At 41.4% G+C, this 27,450-nt stretch overlaps 2 protein-coding genes across 2 annotated transcripts in view; one reads left to right on the forward strand and one right to left on the reverse strand.

Moving 5' to 3' along the window:
- Positions 1-17,851, forward strand: LOC139211299 (protein FAM13A-like). The gene is made up of 21 exons (XM_070841590.1): positions 1-12; positions 197-398; positions 577-786; positions 2,050-2,230; positions 3,868-4,042; positions 4,426-4,547; positions 8,831-9,055; positions 9,289-9,403; positions 9,740-9,837; positions 10,564-10,621; positions 11,203-11,286; positions 12,846-13,053; positions 13,930-14,179; positions 14,425-14,557; positions 14,968-15,049; positions 15,886-16,121; positions 16,210-16,293; positions 16,401-16,505; positions 16,771-16,985; positions 17,171-17,272; positions 17,725-17,851. The coding sequence occupies exons 1-21, from the start codon at positions 1-3 to the stop codon at positions 17,849-17,851; spliced, it is 3,024 nt and encodes a 1,007-aa protein (XP_070697691.1).
- LOC139210859 (phytanoyl-CoA hydroxylase-interacting protein-like) overlaps positions 17,356-27,450 on the reverse strand; it is a 15,751-nt gene continuing 5,656 nt past the window's right edge. Inside the window, exons 2-5 of the mRNA XM_070841040.1 lie at positions 25,391-25,587; positions 23,724-23,898; positions 22,661-22,778; positions 17,356-20,241 (exon numbers count right to left, since the gene is read on the reverse strand). Coding sequence (XP_070697141.1) covers positions 19,698-20,241; positions 22,661-22,778; positions 23,724-23,898; positions 25,391-25,587 — 1,034 coding nt within the window. The 3' untranslated portion in view covers positions 17,356-19,697. The remainder of the gene's footprint in view (positions 20,242-22,660; positions 22,779-23,723; positions 23,899-25,390; positions 25,588-27,450) is intronic.

A 27,450-nucleotide genomic window follows, 5' to 3' on the forward strand; every position in this document is an offset into this window, starting at 1 on the left:
ATGGATCCTCAAGTAAAGCAGTGGACACCTCTAGATCACATATAAGCATTTTGAAATGGAGGGTTTCAGATGAAGCCCTCACTTGCCACTTTTCTGAAACACCTCTGGTCATCCAGGAATGTGACTGTAGTGAGTTAATGATGAAACTGTTATTTCTGTGTTTTGGTCAGCTGCTGCTTGTCCTCTTTCCATACAGAACGACCCATCTTCAGTGAGGATCCTGAGGCCCAGTGCTAAGGTCAGCCCGGAGCCCATTGCTCCCACCCTGGTTTCAGGGCCCGAACAGGCCGCCAAGTGTGTGTTTGGCGTCCCGTTAGATACACTGAGAGAGGACGGGCAGACGGTCCGTGGAATACCCCTTGTGCTAAGAGACATGGTGGAGTTCCTGGATAAGAATGGTACTTTCGGGACATCCTTGCCAGTATTTTTCTATCCATCTATATGCACTGATACATCTACTGCCCTCTTCTCCCTTGCTTCCCTCTTTCTTTCTCTCACTCTCTCATGCAAAACAGTACTCAAACATCACCTGTGTGTGTGTGCTGACTGAATCTACTTGTTTTTTTATCACCACAGGGATGCACCATAGAGGTCTGTTCCGTCTGTGTGGCTCAGTGGTGCGGACCAGGCAGCTGAGGCAGCGGTGGGACCGTGGAGAGAGGGTGGACCTGGAGCTCGAGCAAGATGTCCCCACTGTGGCCTCGCTGCTCAAACTCTTCTTTCGAGAGCTGCCCACCCCCATAGTTCCCGAACCCCAACGCAAACAGCTGGTTCTGAGCCTCACAGGTATTAAAGCTAATTAAGACATAACTAAATTAGTGTCGTTATTTAATTTTTATTTGGATTTCAGCAAGGCACTGGTGAATCAATCAATATGTCACTATATGTCACCGTGCAAACATTATATTTCTGAGACAAGAGTTGGCAGAGTAGAGAATTTTTGACTATAGGTCTGTTCATGTCAAGCCTCTGCCTGACTGAAGTGTCCCTTTGCAAGAGGTTGAATTCATTACAGATTCAGGATCGATATTCTCGAGCCAATCTTGCATTCCAACTTGTATCTGGAGAAAGACAAGGGCATGCCCCAAAGAATATCGTATTCACAAGGCTGAGGTAATGCTAAAAGTTGCAATTCTGGGCAATAAAACTTTCTTTTTTCAACAGTTGTTAGAGATTCAAGACACTGTTGCATAAACAGAACTTTATGGTGTTGAATATATGTTTTAATTAGAAATACAACTGATTTCTTGTACTACAATTTATCATAAGCAAGATATCCAACAAAAAATCCAAAATAATTGCTACAGAGTCATTTAAATAAATCAATAATAACGGGGGTGTAGACTCTTCCCTTCAAGGCACATTATTGTCATCTGCAGTATGTTACTGTTGTATATGAACAAAAGTATTTTAAACTCAGATGTGTCTAAGCTGTGGGTTAAATATCAAATGATTGAAGCCAGTATGAGAACCTGTGGGATAGTCATTATTCTCATAACAATTTTATTGGCAGTCCTTGTATTTCTTGGTATGTCTCTACCTCTCCAACACTTCTCCTTCTATAATGGGGAGCAAATCTTTGTTTAGACATTAAGGAAGTAGAAATGGAAATGAACAAGGTTGTACATTCCTGAGCATGAATTAATCTCAGTCACCTTTTGTGCTTAATGTGTTCTCCTCACTACCAGAAATAATAGACACAATCAGGGCTTCCAGTATGACTTAATGTAATGATTGTGCTTTGAGTACAAATTAATTATCTCCTCAATATAATGCTGCAGCCACTGACAAATGCCCATCTCAAATTACTAGAGTTCTTAATTAATTATTTAGGGTGAATTTAAATGCTATGTCGTTTTCTGTGTGCATGATAGCTGTTTATATGCATTTTGCTCCTCCTGTATATGGTTTATGGTCTGAAATTTAATGCTATGTTTAGGGGCCAGTAAGACTCTTATGCCCATTATATACTGTATATCCATATATTCCAAAGACTAGTAATTCAATTGCAAGTTAATAAAAACTTTTAATGTTTTTACAAATTTTTAGGATCTGCAGATGAGGCAGAGATGAACCGGTCTCTGAGAGAAAATCTTTGCCACCTCCCTGATGACAACCTCCTTATTTTTTCTTACCTCATCCACTTCCTGTCCAGAGTGGCTGCTCACAGCCAATCAAATCACATGCCTGTGGAAAATCTGGCAACCATCTTTGGGCCTTGTATATTCCAGTAAGTTGCTGCTGTTAATGCCACATTCAAATCCTCTCCAGACCTGTATTGGGACACAAGGTTCCTTCAGTCAAATGAGTACAGTCTGGGCACACTCTGACATTAAGCTTGAGCAGACAATTTAGTGACTGTATAACTTTAACTGTTCTCCTACCTACCATTTTAAAATGTTGGTTTTCACACAGTTTTGAAGAGAGATACAGCTGGAGAGAGTTCTCTGAAAGTATGATCTAAGTGAGAACAATCTAGAGTCAAATGAGAGTGCAAATGTTCATCTCAGAATGACTGGAAGTGAATAGTTATGGTCTCTCTTCAAGATTGTCTTTGTCAGATCCAGATGTAAAAAAACCTCACTTTTCTCTGTTTGTCATGAGAGCAACCGAGTAAGTGTTGCTTTCATGGCACTTCCTCAGCCTCAGCGGTTGTCTGCACCAATACGTCGGAAATGGGTGTGTATCATGGTTGATAACACAGAGCATGGCACACAAAAAAAGACGGACAGATCTAACGGAGGCCATCAGGATTTTGTCGGTTGCTTCTCCCCTCCTGTTTACAGAACTCAGCCATCATTGTAAACAAACGCAATCTCTAGGGAGACGCGCTTACAATTAGTGCTGTGTTGTTTCAGTGTCTGCCATAGTGGAAATTACTTATCATATTCAGTCAACACCCTTTCAACTGCTCCCCGTTCTTTGATCGCCCAGTCTCATGTATGTCACCTCTGTTTTCTCCAAAAGTTGATGGCATGTCAGGGGAATGTAATGTCAGTCACGCCTTAAAGTTTGGCATATAGGGGGAAAATGTCAGATGATTATAGCTACAGGAGGAAGAGTTGGTTTGGGGGGTGTGGTGTTGGCAGCAGAGGCCTGGAAAAAGTTGGGGGTGGGTTTGGGTTGTGGTCGCTGCAGAGAGTTAGAGAATGTCCTGTGCTGTCTGTTTCTGCTTCCACAGACATCAGAAAAACACCACTGGAAGAGAGGAAGGGATTTGCAAAAGAATTCTACTTTATTTTCCTTTTCTCTTCCTTTTTTGCTTTTTCAAACACGTTAATAATTGAAGACGAAAAGGCTTGGGATGACAGACATTGTAGCACATGTTCTTGTCATGCCGCATGTGTGACTGCTTCTTTGGCTGAGCCCCTGTCCCCATAACTCATGCATATCTGTCATCCAAGCCTCTTCCTAAACAGCCTGCTGCCCTCATATGTGTCTGTTATGTAATCCATTTGACAGGCTTCTCCTGTCCTGTCATTCCAAATTGACCTGCCTGCCATGTAAACACACATCTATTAATACTCAAATGTTTCACATTCTCTTCCCGGGTTGGATGCTCTCATAATCTTTCACGTGTATACATTCAGAGACGAAAAACAGTATGGATGATGTAAACAACAGCATGGCACATAGAAAACAGAGCTGGCTTTTTGGTGAGGTCAACTTTGTTCTGAGGTGGTGCTTACCTCTGTAGTGTGAATGTAAGTTAGAAATTGCCAATGTCAAAATGAAGCTTTACAAGCTTATACTGCCAGGCTGCTGTGTATGCTCCTCTGTTATGTTTGTTACGAGGCTTAACCGAGGACCATTTGAAATGCAAAAATAATGATTGTGTTGTCGTTCCTCTTTCTCTTCTTCATGCAGTGTTCCAGCAGGACCCAGGATGCTGGAGGAGCAGAGTGTGTGTAATACCCTGTTGCTCCATCTTCTCAGGCATCAGGAGGTTTTCCTTCCCATCTCAGCCGAGGACACAGTGGCTTCCTCGATCGCCTCCTCCTCGCCTCCTCCTCCTACTCTCTCGGCTCTCTCACATTTTGAGGTGAACCACTTTTTTTTTTTCCTTTCCCATGATATTTCGTCATTGATTCAGTTTCATGGTCTTTTTACTCTTTTTGATTATATCAACATCTCAGGAAGTGATGTTGTTACAGCATTTACCAACAAACAGAACAATTTAATTTATGGGGCCACAGTTTTGAACTCATGTACTATATACAGTGTATATAGCGGCTGTTTAATCCTTTTCTGTGGCATTTCAGTTGGTGCCATTACACCCATTGGCAACAGTTTTGCTTATGTATGACCTTGAAAACAATATTAAATATTTTTTTATGATATTAAAAAGTTGACAATGCAAAAAAAATGCTTTGAAGTCTCTCTATAGCGATGTGTGTCTGTACTCTGTCTTGTTGTCCTTGGTAGGTGCGACCCAGCAGCTGTCCCTCAGAGCACAGTAGTATGGAGAGGTTGGAAGGAGAAACCACCTCAGTCTCTTCGACCAGTGCTTTTAACCAAACAATATGGATGCAATCTCAGCTTAGCAGGTACTGTCATCATCTTAATATCAGTAACTCTGCAACTTCACTAGATGTGGTTTGATTATACACAGGCCTCTCCCTATCTATATATCTGGTCCTGGTGGGAATAATTAGGACCTGACCTTTTTCCCTGTAGCATTTCACTCTACTGTATATTTAGCATCATTTAATCAGTTGTCAGGTTGATGGTTGTATCATTGGTGATAAGGCCGGGATGTGATTCATAGAGAATTAAGGCCAACCTCTGGAGCTCTTTGCACTCATGGGAGTCACAAAGATGTCAAACTGTGTCACTTTGTTTTATCAGTGTTTGACAGTCCCACTTTTTGTATGGGATGGGTCAGTAGGCGCAGGTGACAAGTTGCCGAAAAGAAATTCTTACTTTAAAGGCAGGTGGCAAAACACAGTTGGCTACACAGCAACACCTCCCTGTGACACCCAGTATCTATAGTCAACAGGAAAAGTGCTGTCGCTTATGCAGCTGACTGACCTCTCAGTCTAATGGCAAGTAAAAATAGCATCACAGTTTTGCTGCTTGAAGGAACAGAGAAGTGGAACAATGGCAAACTGGTCACCCAGACAGAATCTACATATTGACGGCCATCTGCTTGTGGGGAACTTTTCCCACTCAGAACTTGGAGGCTATTGTGCTATTTTCCATTTTTAAATTGTGAGCGTGGGTTGCCGCGAGGTTGCAAAGCAGACATTGAATTACATTTATATATTTTCTATTTTTGTCCGCCACTAGTCAGCATGTGATACGGCATTCACGTGCACTTGGTGATTAATTGTGTAGCTCTCACACACGTTTGTGTAAGTATAGCTGTGTGCTGGTATCTTACTTTTTGTTTGAGTGGGAGTTCGGCTTGATACTAGTGAAGATTAAAACACTTGTGTTGTGATTTTAAGCAGACGTGTGTAGTGGCTCTGTGTACTTTGTGATGAGTGGAACTCAGGTTAATGAAGATGTTATGTGAAAACAAACATGAGGTTTCACCAATAAAATTGTTGCCAACTGAAGGCAGACTTAGATGTGAAGGTCACAGAAATATTCAAAGGCAGCATGGCAGCCAGATATCAGGCTGGTCAGACCGTAATTAAACTACCTACGCGTGTCAGTTTAAAGAGGAGTTATTAGATGTAGTTGTTCTGGCCTAACAGGTGACATGAAATGTGGTGTGTGTGTGTGTGTGTGCGTGCGTATTTCCCAGATGACACCCAGGTCTTTGCATATCAGTACACAGGCAGCCACAACCCTCTATTTGTTTAGACAGCTCACACTGATGCACAACATTTAATCCAACCGCCCACCTGCCAAATGACTGTTTTCGTCCGTCAGTTTGCCTCACCCTTTTTAATAAAACCAGATATTAAGGGCAAAATCTCAATGCAGGGCCGACCAAGAAAGGTTCATGTGTATAAAAATGGGGTGTTCTTATGCAGGAATTAGGCACCGTCGGTGTGCGTGCCATCTCGGGTCATGTCATACAACAACGCCTACACGTATTAGAATCTGAGCTGCAAAATGTGTCACACCTGCCGAGAAAGAGTGCCAAGCTTCATGTCAGTTTGTGTGTTCTCACAGCTTCTAAGCATTTGTAGGGTAAATAAATATCAATAATTTTTCATGTAACAGCTTCCCACTCTCATCTGTTTAGCAGGATGCTGCATCATTCCAACTGCCTGTCTTTCTAGATCTGATAAATTTTCATAAATCTTAGGCACACAGCTTTTCACAGCTTGAGGTTTGAAAATGTAGTTTCTTCTTGTATTTATTTAATGTCCTCATGACAAAAGCAGCAGCACAGGATCCAGAACACGTAACCAGATTTCTTATGGTGCCTTTGTTTAAAAAATGTGTGACGTTGGTTTATTTGGCATTAATATATAATATATTTTTTGGTTATTTGCTTCTGCACATCAGACTGGGATTTGTCACCGGGATGTTATGCTTTCACCAAACATGGTCTGGCATTTGCATGCTGCTCCGGCTGGCCACGTCTGGGCCACTATGCTTCCCACTAACGTCACAGTCCATATTGATTCTAGTCTAATTATACCTACAAAGGATATGATTTTTAAACAAGAGTCTGTTTTCTGTCTCTCATCTGTTATACAAGCTAATATTAAAAAAAAACACACAGATTTGATTGTAATAAAAGGATTGTAACAAAGATGTTTATTTCAGTAATATGTTATAATAAATGGCCTTTTCATGCCAGTAATTTCATGTATTCTAAAATGATTAACTTTCAGGTCAAGTCGAGATATATAGGTCAAGAAATATATTTAATATAATGGGGTTTGTTGGTTGATATCTATGTAATGACATTTTTTTAAATTAGTATTGAACCTTTTAGCAGTAATTCTGATTCTGCGTGTCAGTCAGTGTTTAAACTGTGAGTGTTTGAGTGTGAATGTATGCAGCTGTGTACACCCTTGTATTTATTTGTCAGTCTCTCTGGCCTACTTGCACTTATATTATAGTGCTAGAACTGGCATGTTGACCCCAAATACGACAAAGTGCTGCTTGTGTGTGAATTTACATCTGTGTCTGTATGCATGCTTGTACGTAAGAGTGTGTGTGTGTGTGAGCACGGGTAATTGAAAGGGTTGGGTCAGTTCTCTGCCTCGGGGTGTCACTCGTGCTGTTGACCATCAAGTACTCAACATCTGTGCTCTCTTTTCTTTATGTCTTTGGCTTTCTCCGTCCCTCCAAAGCAGCAAGCTGTTCACTGTCGCATTTAATGCCAGACTGCTGTGAGTTTAGTCGTTTTGGCAAAGGATGTTTTCTTGTCTCATCTGCTTCAGCATCAGTGAGAACAACCATGGGTCTACAGTCCTTCACAAGTGAGTGACATAGTGCACGGCAGTCTAAGATCCAGACGGGAAATGTAGTTGTTGTAGAACTGAGGTCAATAATGCATAAAACTATTTATAGCATGTTGTTATATCTCAACAAAGAATTGTGTGGTTTGAGAAGCAGGGGCTTATTTGTGCATCTTGCATGTTAACTTTACAGTGTTTACATTATAGTCACTGTCGTCTGCAGGTCTGGTCTGTCTCTCCTAGTTATCCATGTAAAATTTGGTTTGTTTTTGCTACATCTGACAAAGCTCTATTAAGATGAAGGGTGTGTGAGGAAGGACAACTTGAAGCAGAAAAATAACCCATGTTTTTAATGCAGGCTGCTGTCTGCTTGGGTCATTCTTTGTATCCTAAGCAGCTATCATCAGTTTGGTGCTGCTGCTGTAGTGACCCATCTGCTGTAAGGTTACAGCTGTGGAGTCATTCACCGCTTTAAGCAAAAACGTGACCGATGGGCTGTTTTTGGTTCACGTCCCTGCAAATCAGTTGTTCTTGTTTTTGCTGGGAGCTGCTCATTAGAGCTTCATGAGACGTGCCATAGAGTAGCAATAGATTAAGCACCACGGCTTCGTGACCTGCTGGGTGTTTGTTTTCCAAACTACCTTGTACAGAGGTTTCTCAGGGATTAATTGCTGGATAGATTGCTACAATCAAAATCTGTTACTCTAGATTTTACATGTACTGTATCCCTGATAACATAACATGGATATATCTCAGTGTTTTCCAGCACTATTTTCATAATATTTATTTCATATTCCCATGATTTAATTAGAATTTTTAGTTCTTTATTGTCTATCTATCTATGTACTGTATCCCTGATAACATAACATGGATCCATCTTAGCAGTATCTTTTTTTCCAGTGCTATTTTCAAAATGTTTATTTAATATCCTGCTGATTCAATTTGATTTTTAATTTATTGTCTTCAGGTCTATCTATGAGTATCTTTGTGCCTTTAGAAGTTCCTTGTTATCCTTTCGGTTGCCATGTTGTGAGAATTCCTTTGGCTGGTATTTATCCTCCTGCAGTGTGACATTTGCTTTATAACACCAGTCTTTTCAGCAAGCCCTTTTGTTCCTCAGGAAGACCTCTTTAATAGACTATTCAACCACTTGCCTTCAGGATAAAAGGGCCACAGATCAAGAATTTATCTACTTATAAAAAAAAAACGAAAAATGAAGAGCCCTATAAAAGTCTTTATTAAATTTTGTAGCTGCAGAATAGTAGTTCTTATTAATGGATTGTTATTGATCCATTAAGCATTAGTAGGTGATTTACTAACCATTGATAAAGACATTACTTACAACTTGCACTTATAGCCAAATGTTATCTTTATCCCCCCCCCCCGCCATCTCCTCCCGTGTGTGCACCCCTCTGTCTATCTCTCTCCCCCTTCCCCTTTCTCTCTCTGTCTCTTCATAGCCCTGACATGCTGGTGCAGGGTTGTGAAACCAGCTCTGACGTCAGCGCTGACATTCAGAAGCTGACTCGAGACCAGGAGGCTCCAGAGGAGAGCATTGAGAGTGCAGAGACAAGCTGGGTGCTCTCCTGTCTCACTGACCCAGGGTCAGAGCAACACCCGCATCAGAGCAGACCAGCCCAATACATCCGGGAAGAGCCACCGGAGTTGCAGTGTGCCACACACGGGTGAACGCTTCTTCTGTTTGTTTTTGCGTTCCTTTGTTACACACGGATAATATTTTTATCTTATAAATGATTCGAGAAGGTGATAGCAGCATCACACCTGTTCACAACATTTTGAGAAAATGAGGAACATTCGTGCCTTCACCTACTCTCTCTGGCTTTATTAAAAACTCAAAATGTCAAAAACAGTTTTCATTGATTTCAACATTTAGGAATGTTTTTTTTTTAATCAACAGGACCTTTTCACAGTTCATGATACCATTCACCTCCTTATCGAAACCCATAGAGGAAAAAGACAAGGTAGAGAATAGAGGGACACCTTCCTCACCCATCAAAGACGACTGTTCAACAGTAGGCATTGTTGATTTTCACGCTTCTTAAAAAAATCTCACATTCTTTGTTTCTTTGTTTTTTTCTTTTCTTTCACATTTTTCTGTCTTCAGCTGTTGGCACTCAACATCTCTAGCTGTGAATATCATTCACTGACAAATGTTTCTATTGTTTGTCACTTTTATTTCTAAATCTGTAAAAATGTGGTAAATGCCTGTATGTGCTGCAAAACACATCATGTTGAGCGTGTAATGTTACATGAAGTAACAAAGCACAATTATGCTTTTAAAATTTAAAATCATTGAGCTCATTCGGGGTGTGGAAGGTGATATAACATGGACCAAATTGTTTTTTCAGGCTTCCACAGGTGCAGGACAGACATCTTTTTTTTCAGACTGCTGCATAACAAATGAATCACAGAGCAAAACCCAAACACAGACTCAGTGCACAGAGAGGTGAGAGGAAGATTTCTGCGCAAAGACAACACAAGATGACATTTTGTTACAGCTGTGTTTCCTTGCTTTGATCCTGCTTTGCACCGTTTCTTACAACAGAAACCATTTGTTCATGGGTCTCGACAGACAGCATCCAAGGGGAATAGAAACGCCTCTTCACGCTTTGTTAAATAAGCTATTTTAAATTTTAACTGAGATTCAAACACAGCCTCAAATCAAAGAGAAGAACCATTAACAAAACTGTCTGTTAGTAATTTTGGAGCAGTGTTTGAGAAGTAGGTTATCGGGGCAGTTTGCTGCTCACAGTCATGGTTTTGATATGATTCGAGTCCGAATAACACTGACTCGCCACAGGGGCTCACTAACTAGATTTGACGACCTTAGCATGGTGGCACACTGACGCTTTGTTCGCGCTGCCTCCACAGAGCCACCGGACAGGTCATCTCGGTTAATAAATTAGTGTCAGACATGAATCAGCCATAACCTTAATGACAGTCTGGCCTCAAAGCTACACACAGTGCTGGGCAGTCCTGCCTGTGAGCAGATTTGATATAGTATTGATTATGAATACAGACAGAGCACAATGTGTGTTGAAGTCACATGGACTGTGAAACAGGGGGAGAAACGGTGCTGTCATATCTTTCTTTTCTTTTTTTTTTTTTCTTTAACAAATACTTAATATGACTTTTTGTACTTGCCAGTTATTGATAGAATTTTGTTTTTCAGCATCCGTTGCTGCCCGGAGTACAACACAGGACACAAAGCCACTGTGTCTGAGTCGAAGGTAAACAGGCCTTTGTGAAGTGTATGGCTGCCATCTCCAAGTTCCTCTTTATTTCTAGCCAGTGAGGATCATTCTCTCAGAGTTTTAGCCTTAGGCTTGTTAGCTAGCAAAATGTAATTCACTAATGCACATAAAAAGACCACCTAGATATCTGTACAATTTAGTCAGTTCACCAAAAATGTTTGATGAAAAAACAAGTTTAAAAATGTCATGAGTGCTTGGTTAAATTCCCAGCACAGGCAGAGGAAAAAGAACATGATAAACCACAATAATAAATTACTTTCTTAAGCAGTAGCTAACAAAATACACTCAGCAAGCCCTTTTTAGATTTGAGGGTCACAAAGTTGGATGATGATACCTTGAAAATAAATTGGTCTTGACTTTTGTCTTTTTACTGTTGATTAAAAACTAACAGGGTCTGTTGAAAAATATAAAAGGAAAGCAATCCATTATCTCTCTTTATGTGTCATTGTAACCTACATTTTTGCGTGCACATTGCTGCGTGCCCACACTGGCATGAATCAGTAAGTGGGATTCGGGAATGAGACTTCATCAGTGCGTATGCTTGTCTCTTCCCTCAGGGAAGAAGAGGAGGAGGAGGAGGAGGATGTGGTGGTTCTCCTGGCAGAGACAATGATTGCAGAGGCAGGAACAACAGCCGTGATGTAAGTTCTCCTTCCCCACAGCCTTTTTAGATGCACAAATTAACACTTTCTTTAGGGTGAGGGTATCTATGACAACAGGGCTACTGATGTCTCCAATGATTTTGTGTGTGTGTGTGAGTGTGTGTGAGTGTGTGTGAGTGTGTGTGAGTGTGCGTGTGTGTGTGCGTGTGTGCGTACCTGTATGTGTATTGCTAGCTGTGAGCCTGCTTGCCTGCGGGTGTTCTGCTTCAGCAATAGCAGCCTCACTCCTTCCCCCTCCCTTCCATCCTTCCACCTCCTCTGTGTGACGCACAAAGCTGTGTTTTTTTTTAAAAATTTTTTTATGAATGAACAGTCGACAAGGGTGAGAAAGGAGAAGCCAATTCCTAATCTGCTGCTGCTGCTGCTGATGATGATGATGATGATGCTGCTGCTGATGCTGATGATGATGATGATGATGCTGAGAATGATGTCAGAGTGCCTAAAGGAAGAACAAAACAATGCTTCAAACCAAACTGCATTATATTCCAACCTTCCCACTGAGCCTACACTGTTTTTGGTGCAGCTCAACTCCAATTTTTTTTTTTATGCTGTATAGCACCATCAGAAATAATTGCGCACACACATACACACATACACACACACACACACACACACACACACACACTCATACAGAGGCAGTTACGTGACTCCCAGCAGCTTCATCAGATAGACTCGGTAGCTCGGTCTGACAACGTTGCCGTGGAAACGCCTCGTCATATACAGTACCTCTCTCCTCCCTTGCGCACATCGCACCACACGCACCGTCATACGCGGTATTCCTGTCGCCCCCCTTCTTCCGTGCATAATGAATAACCCATGTGGAGGCAGTACAGCAGCAGAAGTGACGGGAATGCCGGTCTGAAGGAAAACCATGTGGATTTAGGGACTCCACACTCGCACACCCACAAACGCTCCCATCAGGTGATTCGGGAATCACAGCGATACTGCTAATGGAATTCCAGCATGTCGCTCATCAGGGATCCCATGCTTGATGCTGATGCACGAGAGGAATCTGACTCACTGACTGACAAAAGACAGCGGGATTCTTGTCTAGCTGGTTCAATGCTTTCCTGGCTGACTAGTTTCTAGTCGCACGCAGACCTGAGGAGAGTTACAGAGCTACGCAGCATCTCACATATGCTGTGTGCAACGACCATTACTATCTGTTTTTCTAACTGACAAGGAGCCTCAGACGATCAAAGATTTTCTTTTGTTTCCTGAGAAGTTTGTTCCTCGTACTTCAGCCAGCCCCGAAAGCAGCGTGCTCATTGAGCGTTTTTCTTCCTTTTGAACTTGTTCCTTTTTTCAGGAGGACAAGGCAACCACTTATCACAGCAACTCTCTGCTTAACCACGCTTCAGCACCAGAGTATTTTTTTTCATAGGAGAGAGGAAATGCTTTTACACGACTTCTCGAAATTCCTGAGCAGCATGTGAAACGCTGAAGACTCCCTCCACGCAAACTACGACGGATCTCTCAGACTTCTCCTGTCCCTGCCCGTCTGCATCTCTGAAGCCATGTTCTGCTTCTGTTTTCAGAGCCCCTCCCTCAAGCTACAAGCCCTGGAGGCTGACTTGGGACCCCTGCCGCCACCGGCAGACTCCCAAGCTCAGGAAAACCTACCTACCCAACAACAGCCTCTTTTTGCTGAAGAGCAGAGCCTGTATTTGACCCACAAGCTGCTCCTCCATCCGCCACCGTCACCACCAGCTCAGGATCAGCACATCATGGACTCATCACAGCCGGGTAAGACAACGGCAATGAAATGCTGGTGCACTGAAATGTTAATATTCAAGTTTCCTAACTTCCAATGTTAAATATTTATGTGGAGCTAAGAGGGAAATTATGTTTTAATACTTTCAGCAAACTACGACATAACCCTATCAGTGCACGAGCTGTAGTTCATTCATCCCTATTTGTGCCTTTATTTATGGTATCTAATTCAGCATCCACTTTCATTCAGAGCATCTCCCTGGTTGCTGTAATTCCTTTGGTACATGTTAAATAACAGTCAATAAATCCTGACAGCAAGCTATGAGCTTCATCTTTTCCCAGAGTTGGGTGTGTCTTTTCTTGATATCAGTGAACCAAGCTACGATGCTGTTACTGTTACATCAATGCACAGCCTCCTGTGACCTGAAAAACTGGTAGATTCAGTGTATCTAATGATATGTAATATTTTGGACATTTATTTTTCTTGCCGACCCTCTTTCTGTCCTTGTCTTCTTCCGGCTAAACGTTCGGAGAAACAAATGTTTTTTAACCACCGAGATTATAACTGCTAAAATTAAAACCATTCAGATGAGTTGTTACCATATTTGTCACAGACGGGCCTAATCAAAATTTCCCAGGAAAGTTTTTGCATATAAGTAGCTTGAATATGAAAGAGCTGTTTGTTTGTTTTTTCATCCACCTTCTTTTTTTGTCCCCATCTCTGTCTCTCCCTCCCTTTCTCCTTCCTGTTTTCTTCTCACCTCCCTATTCTACCCTTTACCTCCTTTTCTCACATCTATCTTTCTTAATTTAGTAAAAAAAAAACGATGATTACAAACATTCCGACTCTAAAAGTCACATTTATTAAAGATTTCAGTTAATATTCTGTCCTCCCTCTCTTTCTTACAGTGCACACTCCATCCCCTCGTTCAGCAGAGCCAAGTCCTGTCCTCTCCACTGCCGTTCCTTCCGAGGGGACATCAGGAAATAACACCCCGTCGAGCCCATCAGGCCCTAACACCAGTCCACTCCTCTCTCATTTTGCGACAAACGACTGCCCTGTTCCTTCGCCGCGCTGCCCCAACCTCAGTCACAGCCTGCGCTACAACCTAGACCCTGATGCAGCCCCTTCTCCACCGTGCGCACAGCCCATACGCATGTAAGACAACCGTTTCCTCACTAATTTTGCGTAGGAATAGTGGCTCGCACATGAGATAGTCTTTTTACTCTTGCCATACTGCTGGGCCTCAAATAAGAAGTGCTTTAAACATATGCAGAGTTGAGGATTTCTGAATGGCTACCATGTGATTATTAAATGCATGTTATGAGTATGAGTCCGTCTGTCATAGAACCATATGCAGAATGTAAAGAGTTGAGACATGACATGAGCTTTTCCGTCTCCAGGGCTCGCAGCGGTGTCCATACAGAGCCGGATGAGGGCTCTGTGTCCATCTCAATGCTCAACAGACACATTCACACCCTGAGGAAGAGGATCAGGCGTTTTGAGGAGCGTTTTGAGCAAGAGAAGCACTATAAGGTGAGGGAGGAAACCAGAGCTGCTTGGGCAGCTGGATTCTCAGTTATAATTTGAAGTCATTATTTTATTAGAAGTTATTACCTCAGAGTGTGAAGCTGTTGTGAAGAGTGTTGCCTTTAAGCGATAAGCCAATAATCAGCTCTCCCTGGGTGTGAATTAGCTACTGTTAAGTTCTAAAATGATGCTGTGGAAGCTAACCACAGACATTATACTGGAGTGGATTACACCCTCTACTGGTGAATTGGAAAAATTACTTTTTTTTTTACACAATGCCCAATCCCTAATTAACTGGTCGATAGGGCTGCTACAGAACAAAATAATAATGGTAAAGATTAGCACCCACCAAGGACAAGAGACAAAGTAAATAAAGGCCCCTCTTCTGTCAGTGATGAGAGTTTGTTTTTTTTCAGCCGGCGCACAACGACAAGACAGCACATCCAGAGGTGGCCAGACTGATGAAGGAGCTCATCAAGAGTCGAAAGCAGCTTAAAGGTCAGTTACATAGCCGTCGATACACACTGACACACATGAATTAATGATTACAGGGGCGGAAGAAGTATTCAGATTTTGAGTAAAAGTACAACAATGTAAAAGTACTCCATTACAAGTAAAACCTGCATTTAAAGGCCTCCTAAGGTAAACATACAGGAGTTTATCAGCTTCATTAAGCGATACTGAAAGTATCAAAATCACTCATTCTGCAGAAAATGACTGACATAATATAATATATGACGTTATTAGATTGTTATTGATTCATCGATGCAAACCATTTTTCTGTTGTAGCCAGTCAAGGTGGAGCTAGTGTTAAGTACTTAATACACATTTAGTTTAGTTTAGTGGTTCCCAACCCAGTGATCTGCCCTTTGAAAGGATCACTAGTTAAATTTTAGGAGTGGTGAAATTATTAGTGGTTTAGAAAAGATGAAAAAACAAAGTTCAGCTACAAAAGTCTGTATTCATTTTTGGAGTATAGTTAACTCAAACTGTTAACAGTTTGAACAGATGCAACTGTCTGAGTGGTTCAGTGAGGAAATGACTCTTTGGTGGGCTGCTAACAACTCAGATGTCAGAAATGTGAGATCCAGCTGCAATTAAAATACAATTTATTGTATTTTGTAAGCAAAGCTCTAAGCTTTTATAAGCTGATTTTAATGTAAAATCTTAATCGGAAAAGTAACTTGTCAAATAAAAGTAGCTGAGTAGAAGTTTAAAGTAGAATAGAATGTAAATAGTCAAGTACAAGTAGCTGAAATCTGTACATAAAGTACTTTTACCACTGAATTGTAGCAAAAATACCAATATGTTGACCAACTGCTGTCCTCTGTTAGAGCTGAAGATGAGACAATCTGAAGATGGGGGTCTGAGAGGGCAGAGAGGCTTCAACCCATCAGCTGAAACATGCAGGACCAACATAGACCAGAGGGAGGCAGCACTAACGGGGACTGAGCTGCAGCAACTTAACAACAACAGCAACACCAAGCCAAATGTGGAGGAGACGGTCAACGTTATAACCAACAGGCTAAAGGAAAGACGAAGAGAGCTGGGCCTGCCTGACAGCATTAAGGTCCGTATCTACACAGTTAGTATTGTTATATGGTTGTTATTGTTTTCCAATTACCTGCTAACACTTTTCACTGTGCTTGTATGAGCAGGAGATGTCCCATTTCCAGATGACTATGGAGAAGACCAACCTGCAGAAGTGTTTGCTCTACTTTGAGAGTCTGCATGGACGACCAGTAAGACCAACCTGGATGACTTCCTGTGTGTCGCTCTCATGTTTTAATTTCATGGCCCCGCTTGAGTAATTCTGCTCTCTTTTTTTCTTCTGCCTGTGTGTCTCCAGAGCACCAGACAGGAGCGGACTCTGATGAAACCTTTCTACGATCGATACCGCGTGTTGAAGCAGCTGCTGTTTTCCTCTGCTACAGCAACAGTCATTACAACCATTGTGAGTAAGCATCTAATACTGATTTGTTTTGTTTGTAGAGAGGAATTAGATCTGTAGCACAACACAAACCCACTGTATTTCTATCATGTGGATAAAACTGATCATGGCTTTGAGACCGATACAGGAGATATCACTCTACTGCTCTCTAGTGTTTAGATATGAGAGCTACAACACGCTGTTACATTGCTGCTCTACGCTTTTATATGATTCACCTCCTCATTGTCAGATTTTTGAGCAATTCCTCTACTTGTCTGTGTATACGTAGGAGGAAGAGGACGGCTCAGATGAAGAGCATCCCAAACAACGAAGCCCCAGGCAACAGCCTCTCTGGCTGAAATCTCCCAGGTATTTGTCTTCGGATGAGTCACTGCATCTGCCTTCACTAGAAATGTCAGAAACACCTCTGGTGTCCCCGCTGGAAGAAGTGAAGGGTCTCCAGCCACAGATCATCACCATGGCAACACTACATGAAGCTTCCAGGTGTGTGTGTATAGCATCGATAGTTCTGTGATGTGGTTTTCATTTTATTTCACCACATATAGCAGGGAGTTCAGTTATTTTGCTTTATACCATTTGTTGTCATCCTTAGTTCAAAGTTAATTTAAGTGCACACATTGCCTGACAATTTAAAAGATCGAAGACATTTTTTGATTCTTTCTTCACAGACAAGAATTACTGGATCACCTCAGGATGGCACGATTAGAGAAGCGGAGACTTCACCAAGCGCTCCGAGAGTTTGAGGACCATTTCTACCGGCAGACAGGCAGGTAAAGGTTACACACACACACACACACACACAGCACATCCAAACTACTTGGCTTTTGAATTTTATTTTGTCTTTTAATAAACTTGGAACATTTGGTTTTCAACAATGCCTTGTGAAAAACAAAGAAAAAACATCCACAAAAGAAATTTCATCGTAATGGTACGACAGTGTAATGCACACTCACTTAACGTTAATACAGCACAGAGAGCTCAGGAAAGAGACGAGGAGATAGATGTTTGCTCTGAACTGTACACATCCCATCCTTTGTACTGTACATGTTAATCCTTCAAAGTAAATACAGTAAGTTTTTGATTACAATACACACTGTACAAAGCTATCTGAGTAAGGCAACATAGGGACTATCAACCAGTTATGGAAGCTGCTGCAGGTTGTTTGAAACTACTGAAGTTTTGCCTTTCGTTTGCATCTTTTTCCTCCGTGTATTGTTAACAGGGCTTGTCAGAAGGAGGACCGTGGACCTATGGCGGAGGAGTACTGCCAGTACAAGAACCTCAAAGCGAAGCTCCGTCTACTAGAGGCCCTGCTCAGTAAACAACAGGACTCAACCAAGACCAGTTGAGTTAACTCACAGTGGGACTTTTATCTAACTTAACAGGAATTGATCATTTCTGAAAAAGAAAAAAAAAATCAGGTGAAGTCTGGTCTTGTTTCATGCCATGCTCATTATGTTGATGGACTTCACACAAAGAAAACCGATGGAAATTGGTGACAATCTGAATTCAATGCTGAGCAACTGCAGAGTTTTTATTCCCAAAAAACACATCCCTTGTCATTCATGACGCAACTTATTATAAACCTGATGTAGCAAGTGTATTTTATGTAGCACTAATTTATGTCAAGAATGAAAAGCTGTAACAACTTGATGTTAGGTACATATTAGTAATTTTAGGATTACTGTACGTATATTATGGCACTTTGTTACTTTTTTTTCCCCCTGTGCCAAAATACTATTTTTGGACAGTTTTGTCCATAGTTAATGTGAAAACTGCATTTTTAAAAAGTGCTATCTTGGCAAAAAAAATGGTAAGCTTAAATGCAATCAATGAGACAATCCCGTAGTGTTTGTGCATGTCAGTTTTTTAGTCTTACATTGTGCTATGATATGCATTAATTCATAGTTGATCTAAATTATTCAATTTAGATGTTCACCTTGGAAAATATGTGAACGTTGACATTGTAGTGCAAGTTATATCTGCTGTCAAATTTGTGATTTACCCCCCATTTTGCCTGTATGAAGATAATTCCCCCTAAATGCAGTTGTTGACAATGATCAGAGCTTTTGACATTGTGCACTTCTGGTTTATATAATTTTCTATATATATTAGATATATATATGAATGTATCAATAAAAATAAATATTTTTTCACATTTATTCTGCTAAACACAGTTTATGGTTCTACTTTCTTTCGTTCCACTGACTACAATAAAATAACAGCGACTGTTGCAAAAAAGGTTGCAATGGTAGAGGTACTGACAGCTTTCATACACATGCTGCACAGAACTGCATCATGCTTGTTTTTTTTTTTGTTTTTTTTTTTAAAAGGTTAACAAGTAGTTCACACTTGGTCATCAAAGACTAGTGAATACACATTTTAGAGGCTGTTGCATTAGTACTGTTTAGATTCCACAGCAGTTTCATGTCTGGTTTTTAATACCTTTGGTATAAAGAAAGATGACTCACTGCCACAGCCCTAGAAAATTGTAATACCAGTCTGTGCCACAGGTAGGAGGTAAATTCTACCTGAATGTCTCTACTGTGGATTGAGAACATAACATTTCTAAAATGTCAAACAGTCAAAGTAATTGGAAACAACAAAATGCCTGCCCACACAGACGGTGGACACTCGACCAACAGTATATCAATAATAACAAGGCAAAGGTCATTATTAGCAAAATAAGGGACAACTTATTAAAATAAACAACAGGAAATTGAATAGAAGCAGCCCGTGTTTGTTAGTCTAGTTAAAGGGTTTCGTCAGTATGCCGGTGTTGACTTGCAGGATGGATGAATGGATCTGTGTTGTTGGTTGCAGGTTTAGTTTGCTCAGTTTTATGAATGTTTTCAACATATATATATAGTAACCCTTTTCAGATGAGGAGACAACGGTGCAGGTGTAAGAGTGTGTACCCTTCTCTTTTTTTTCCTCCACTTTTCTTTGGGAATGATGGTCTCTTGAGACTACAGAACGGTGTCAGAGATAGGTTGGTGTGCATGTCTGGGAGCCTACTAAATCTGCTGCTTCATGCATGTGTTGGTCTGCTTCATTAGTACATGTGGACTTCCTGTGTATGTGTGTGTGTGTGTGTGTGTGTGTGTGTGTGTGTGTGTGTGTGTGTGTGTGTGTGTGTGTGTAGAGGTCAGTCACCTCCAGTCCTTCCCTCCCTCTCCTACATTCTGACTTTTCTTAGCGTCCCACACTGATGTTGCAGGTCTTGCAGCTGGGGTCCTTCTTGGCATTTACTGTGGACATACTCATCAGCTGGTGCCCGCTGATCTCAGCCACCGTGCCCCATGCCAGGTCCACAGGCTCTGTGTAGATCACCTCCAGGATGACATCCTGGGCGTGGTGAAACACCAGACTGCCGTCACCCCCTTCATCCTGCTTGCAGGTAAGGAAACGGTTGTTGGTGATGTCGAGCGCAGGAAGCCTCTGCTTACAGAACTCGTCACCCCTGGAGCCCTTTGGCGCCAAGACCAGGATAACATAGTGGTAGGCTGTATACATGCAGTAGAAGTCTCCAAAGTACAGGTTGGTGTCTGGGTTGAAGAGCGCATCGGCCCGAACCTCAACGCGTTGGCGGCCGTAAGGGGAGTCCTGTGGAGGCTTGCCTGTGTTGAACTCTGTGTTGCAGCTGAAGAAAATGCCCTCCAGCTTGCCACTGATGGGTGAGCCGTGACTGCCACTGTTGTCTTTCACTGATGGCAGCATCCGGTTCCCCTGCACCTCCCTGGAGTTTTGAAAAAAAAAAAAGAGAGGTAATGAAATTGGCTATGAACAAATGGCAAATATGTTATCAATTTCACAATCAGTAACAAATCTGCACATTGTTATGTCTGTCGTTTTTATGCTCACCCTCTGCTAATCAAAGGTTTGATTTTGGAAATGCCAGAAGGTGGTAGGAGCATCACTTAATCAAGTTTCATTAAAATATCATCAATAGTGTCTGAGACAGTGTGACACATGGGAAAGAGCTGATTAAATGTTGAAGATGCAGCCCGAGTCTCATAACACACTAAACAGAGTGAACTCTCAGAATAGAGTACATATCTAGTTTCACTATTTCTGGAGCTGTAACCCGTCCAGTTTGAGAGAAAAACATTTACTCATCAGTGTGAAAAACTGCTAGAAAACAAGAGGCAGCTTAAGGAAAGCAAATTAATACATGAAAACTCGTAGCAATGAATGTCTCTGTGGCAGCTGCATATCATCCCCACAGAGTAATTCTGAGCTCCGAAACTCCAATTATGAATTGTAATTATGCCGCTATCACTCCAGAGGTTGTCATTATATCCATAATTGATGCTTTATTGTGGGCATTATGGAATTATTCAGCTCCCTCCCCAGGTCACGAGAGCAGAGGCCTCATCAAGTAGTAACATCAGTACTGTTGCTCCCCACATGATGGTGCAGTTTAACAGAAGTGCTTTCAGCACACTGTAGCAGATGCAACTCAGCAAAAGGGAGAAGTCTATCGAGATGACGTCATGCTGCAAAGCTCCAGCAAAACAGTGCTCACAAGCTTTGGCTTTAATACAGAAATTGCACGCTTTGTTGGGCGTAAAGTATTTCTGCTGAAGGAGGGGAAGGAGAGAAGATATGAGGAGAAAAGAACACACCATAACAGGAGGAGGACTGGACAGAAAGGTGGAAATAAAAAGCATTCGTATCAATCCAGACAAAAGCCAGCACACACTGTAACTGCACAAAGCTACAGTAAACAACGAAAACTGGCGACTCCATTGATATTCCCTCTCTCTCCGTCTGTCACACTCGCCTCTAAGCATCAAAACAGACTTCTGCAGCGTTTGCTGCCACAAGCATCTTTTTTTCTTTTCTTCCGTCTTTCCCTCGACATCCCCTACAACTGTCAGCTATTGTCTGGGCGAGTTACACCAGGCGTGGGCCTTTGCAAAGAAATCACAAGCCAGAGGAAACAAAATGGCTGTATTTTTTTTTTTATTGTATTACTGCAAGAACCAATCTTTGATTACCATTAGTAGAGCTGACTTACAGCAGTTTGACATACATATGTGGATTTATGGAACTTAAACTTGCTTTGTGCAGCTGCACCCTTCAGCTGAATCTCTTTTTTTCTTCAGAGAGGAACACATTAGCCCAAAATGATGTGGTTTCATGCCATTTGCAGACAGACAGGTGCTGCAGTGTTATACAAAAATGTTGTAGGGGGGGCAAGGACAGATGCTTTTCATTGCAATTTCCTCGTCAAAAATATTCCATCAGCATCACAGCAACACTTTATGCAGTGCAGTCCTAGCTTAAAGGTCATATTAGCATCAAGTAACATCACAAGGCTCTAAGGTCAGTAAGGACACCAGATGCTGAAGTTGGTGTGTATAAAAATATCAAGATATCAAAGTAGTTGATGAGAAATTATTTATTCAAAAGTAAAATACTATATGCAGTATTTTATTGTCATTTACACAAATGTAAAGTGATGTTTAAATGACTACATTACCTATAAGTCTACAGACCAGGAAGGTCAGGGTTTTTGGAAATGTGTGTTCAGGCAAGCTAGCCTCTGTGGCAGACACGTGTTGACTCAGTCCACTTATTCTAAAAAGATTCAGAAATGTAATAGTCCAGACTCTCACTTCGTCAAGTATTTTTGAGCTACAAATGCAGAAAGCGCGACAATAAGCTATGCTACATAAATGAGAACTGGATCTTCGATAAATTAAACAAAAAGCCAACCCAGAATGTAAAATCTGTGACATCTCATTTCAATTTCAAATGCAATAATAATCCTAACATACCATGAATAGAAAATGACGGTTGTGAAACCACCAAATTAGATGCAGATTAGATTAATAATAGATCCTCAAAACTGGATAAAAATAAATACTGTGGTGAAACTGGTAAAGCTTGTTAACGTGATTAACTCTGTGAAACACAATCTGGCTAGTGACATTTTCAAAAGCAAAGAAATTGGAGTGAAGTAAAGCAAGAGACAGACAGACAGACAGACATATTTAAAAACAGCCAAAAAAAACACCTAAATAGATGAATTCAGCCATTTTCACATAATTGTGATTGTTTTAAAGTGGTCTCAAAATCAAAGAAAAGATCAAAATGAAACTGAAACTGTGAACACTATATCTCAGTGATAACTCAGGTGGGTTGCCTACCTGGCGTCGTCGAAGTACTCTTTATTCTGGTTCCTGTAGAAGACAGAGAAACGCAGCATCCGGCCGGCGATGACCTCTGCCTTTTCCAACAGCTGGTTTAGGTGCACTGTAGAATAATCTGGCAAACAGACACAGCAAATATCAACATGAAATATCAACAGCAAATATCAACATGAAAATGAATATCAGGAGAATTGAAAAACAATGTACAGATGTCATTAGTAGAGATTCAACTCTTTGATTATAATGGACAACAGTGCCTGTGTGCACTGGCTGGGATGGAACATGGACTGTATATGTGTACTCAAGGACCCATGAGATTCTTCCATCCTTAACCTTCTCATATTCATAGCTTGAAATGACTCAGTGTTTAGACCAAAAACATTTTAGTCCTGTAATGTAATCTCTTTTCCCTCACCGCCGTGGAAGCAGGTCTGCCAAATGGGTGTGGATCTTATCCAAAGCATTGAAATAAGTTCCATAATGATAAAGTCTCTTTCTCCCATTCCAACTTTCCTACAAGCACTTGAGCACACTGAAAATTAAGTGGATTTGGGATGTAGAGGATCAACAACACCATTAAGCATTCTTCCTCATCCATTTCCTCTTACTACACCTTCATCACACACACACACACACACTTCCCCTGTCTGTTGTCCTTCCTCCCATCTCAGCTGCTCCTCCTCATCCCTTTTAAATGATGAGTTCCGCCCTCCGGTCTCCATGCCATCATCTCTTCCTCCTTCTCCCCTCCCCCACTCTAAGCCTCCAGCCAGCAATGTTGAACTCTGTGACCTTTACATCAGAAGATATACAGCACAACTCCCCTCCTTCCTTTAATCCCTTTTTCCCCCTCCTCCATCTTTCCCTCAACTCAGTATAAAAAAAGCCTCCTTTAAATACTGTGCTCGATCCTGTACTTCATTATATTCCTCTCTCATAATGTCCTCTGCTACCGTCCGCTGTAGTTCAGTAGTTCACTTGGTCAAATAGAGGCAAAAATCAAAGGCACCACTGATGTCACACATCTTGGAAATGTATGCACTGGTGGCCCTGTGCTCACCAGCAGTGCAGAACTCGATGATCTCGCTCCACTCGGAGATGGCGTAGTCCCCGTCGGTCTGTTTCGACGCGGTCTGGACGGCCACGGTGTACTCTGTGCGTGGGCTCAGGAACCAGTGGCCCCGGACCGTCATGGGCAGGGGCACTGCTTTGGCCACCAGCTTGGTAGGAACATCCTGGAGGGAGGGAGGAACGGAAAAAGGGGGTGAATGATGAAAGAAGAGATACTCCAGTTATGGTGTTGTTTCAGTCAGACGCAGGGATTTACAGATGCCTGCCTGTAAACTTTCACCTGCACACATTTCTCAGTTTATACCTGCGGCCGCTCTTTTGTTTATTCATGTACGCTATTCTGTACACTACTCAGTCCCTCCTCGAGTCACAGTGAGCCTCAGCAGCTCATTGATTGGACCAGGAGCCACTGCCTAGCAACAGAGTCAGCTCATTAATGCACCAACACAGTTGCTGCACACTAAAATCAAAATACTAGCATAAAGGTAGAAGAGTGGAAAAATGGGAAACACTCAACTACACAGCACCCTGGAAGCTGATGAAACCAGTCTGTAAGATTACCAAACCACATCACTGACTGTCCACTCAAAGAGCTGCAGTCTTCCTGTTGCTGCTGCTTCTGGTGCAATTACTCTCAGGCAGAGAGGGCCATGGGAGTGATACTAGCCTATTAGAGCTCGGAGCAACGGCTCGCTGTGGAATCTTTGAACAAATCCACCTTGAAATGAGTCTTTTTACCTCAAGCATGCAAAGAGCGGTTATCTTGAGGTAAAACATGGTGTCATTCTAGGTCCGAACATCAAGGCTTATTGTACCTCCAGATGTTTATAGCACTGTAATAACCATCTTTGTTACCAATATGACATTACAGAATAATTATGCCCATGAAATATACATTACTTACAAATACATCTACTGTAGTTGTCAAAATTTACCCAAATGATTATATTTACATCGGATTACCCTGTAGAGTCTGTATTTTTTAAACACATTTTAAAATAAAATATATTTGAAGAGCATTTGAAAATACATTTGATACGTTTTGGGACATAAATTCCATGTCAATGTCACTAAACTACTCCACAAAAAGAATAACAATAATACTAAACTGACCTGTTTATCTTTGTACATATACATATGTGAGGAAATCATTATGGCCTGCATTCTCACAATGTTCTACATCAGTCGTTTTTACTTTATTTTGATAGTTTTGGAAACTCAGCATGTTTAACTGGATATTCTGTATACTATTACTGCTACTTTAACATGTGTGTCTTGGTCTGATTATGTTGCCTGTACTTATTGTTTAACAGGTGTTGCCCTGTTGGCCAGGTATCTGCTTAAAAAAAAAAGGGAATTTAATCTCAAGGAGACGTTTACCTGTTAAATAGGAATAAAAGGAATGATAAAATGCTTCTGGACAGTTATCAAGAGAATTATTCATCTTTATAAATTGGGTACTACACCTCGCTATGCTACCAAGACTCATTGTGATTTTCTCACTCACTGAATCACTTCAACACAAAACGCTTCACTCTTGACACATTTCTTCCTTATTTATGAAAGACAGCGAGACTACACAGAGAGGCCTTTCAATGAGTCATCTCACCGTATGTTACCTTTAAAAGTGTTAATCTGTGCTGAATCAAGCGTTACCTTGTGCTTGAACTTGTTTGAGTTTTTGTTCTCCTTCTTGTTCAGGTCGATGAAGTAGTGTGTGATGCGCTCCTTGCTGCGCGCCTCCATGTCCCAGCAGATCTTGAAGGAGTCGCAGGTGATGTTGCTGATCTTGATGTTCTGAGGAACAGGAAGCGCCTCCATCTCGGAGATGCTGCCATCCTGGGATTTACTTCCTGTGAAAAACCATGATGATACAATCGACATCAAATAGAATAAAAAAAATCAAATGAAATGGTTGGTATTTTCTGTAGAGATCCTTTGGGATCGCACATCGTGTTCTGGCCAGTAAAGCTTATTTCAGTTTAATACCTTGAGTATCAGAATCTTAGCTTCAGAGTTGTAAGATATTGATCAATGATTGTAAATCATTTTTATTATCTAAGAAACTTTAAACCATATTAAGTCAGTAGTGCACACCTTTAAATCCTGTATCTATAGCCAGATTTCTTCTTTTTATTCTCTTATTTTTCTTTCTGACTTTAAATCTTACACACTACTGCAGTTTCTCAGTAAATATTCCACAAACGGCACCTACAATAGTACATTCACCATATCACACACACTCTCACACACACAAAGAGCTACCTGCGTTGCCGACTACCATATATGTTGCCATGGAAACACATCAGCCCTTCACCACACACACACACACACACACACACAGCTATTTGCTTTCCAGAACATACGCAGCATTAAATATTTCAAACGCTGCTGATTGAATCTCCTCTCCTCCCAGCAGAGCCCATTTATAAATCGGTAGTAAGAAGAAGAAAAAAAAACTCACACTGCAGGCAATACACATGACTCTGCAACAGTAGCATTAAAATGCTGTGAATGCCTTACAACTTCAGCCATTGGATAAACTTACATAGTGTCAGTTATCATTTCAAACTATTTGGCCATACAGGATGACCACTGCAAAATAATTTTCCATCAAATAAGTTTGTATCAGTCAGGTCTCTGTAGACAACATCTAAATCAAGACATACAACCCAGAGTGCACACTGAGGCCAGTGAAGATGTCAAAACACGACTGAATGAGAGCTTTGTAGAATTAGGATGAATATAGGCTTCACGTCACAGGCGGAGACGCCCACTTGGCATGGCAACAATGTGTTTTCTGTGCACGCTCCGCGCTCTAAACATGAGAGTGAGTAAAATGCAAGACTGAAGAATTTGGGAGTAACACACAGCACGGCTGGACTCAATAGTGAGAAACAATAGCAAAAGCAGCGGAGCATGGAACACCCATCTCCGCTCATCAGCTGAGAGAGAGAGTGCGACATAAAAGAGCAATCCCATAATTGGGCTGTGTGGACTCTCCTGTCTCGCCTCCACACAGCACTCTATCTAACAGAGGAGCATTTGTAGATTGATTGATTTTAGGAAATAGCCGACCAGGAGGTAATTCCAGCTAAAAGCAGCCGCGCCTTAGAATTTTAAACTTAGCTTGGCTCTTTTTTCAAATCATGGCTCATCACTTGTCCTTAAGTAACATCCATAGGAGTCAAATGTATGTTCACCACAACCAGACCAGACTAGACCCCCCACTAGGTTTTGTCCTAATCACTACTCCCTAATCACAACCAGCCGATTAACAAAAATCATCATCTTCAACCTAAAAAGAAAGACCACCTATTTAAAAAGGTGCTTGGGCCACACTGCTGCCCATAATAAATTAAACTAAATATATCTTGTGTATTTGGACTTCAACTGGCTTGAACTAGAAAGGGGGTAAGTGAGTCCTCAGCCTAACTGTACTATGCTTGGCTCTCAGATCTAATGCTGCTCTCCGCTTTTTTTTTTTTTTGTTAAAACATCTCGTCCGGCTGCTGGTCCACATTTAAAGCCCATCTCATTACAAATAAACCCCACTGAGCCGTTGAGTTTGGCTCAGACTGAGATGGCTGACACGAGACACAATAAAACAGACTTTCATCAGAAAATGCTCCAACAAGTCAGCCCGGACCAGACGGTGATGTCAGCACTGCAATGTCCCACCTGAGACTTAATGTTTCTGACCTTTAACAAAAATA

The sequence above is a fragment of the Pempheris klunzingeri genome, chromosome 12 (assembly GCF_042242105.1).
Source record: "Pempheris klunzingeri isolate RE-2024b chromosome 12, fPemKlu1.hap1, whole genome shotgun sequence".
In the NCBI taxonomy this organism is placed as follows: domain Eukaryota; kingdom Metazoa; phylum Chordata; class Actinopteri; order Acropomatiformes; family Pempheridae; genus Pempheris; species Pempheris klunzingeri.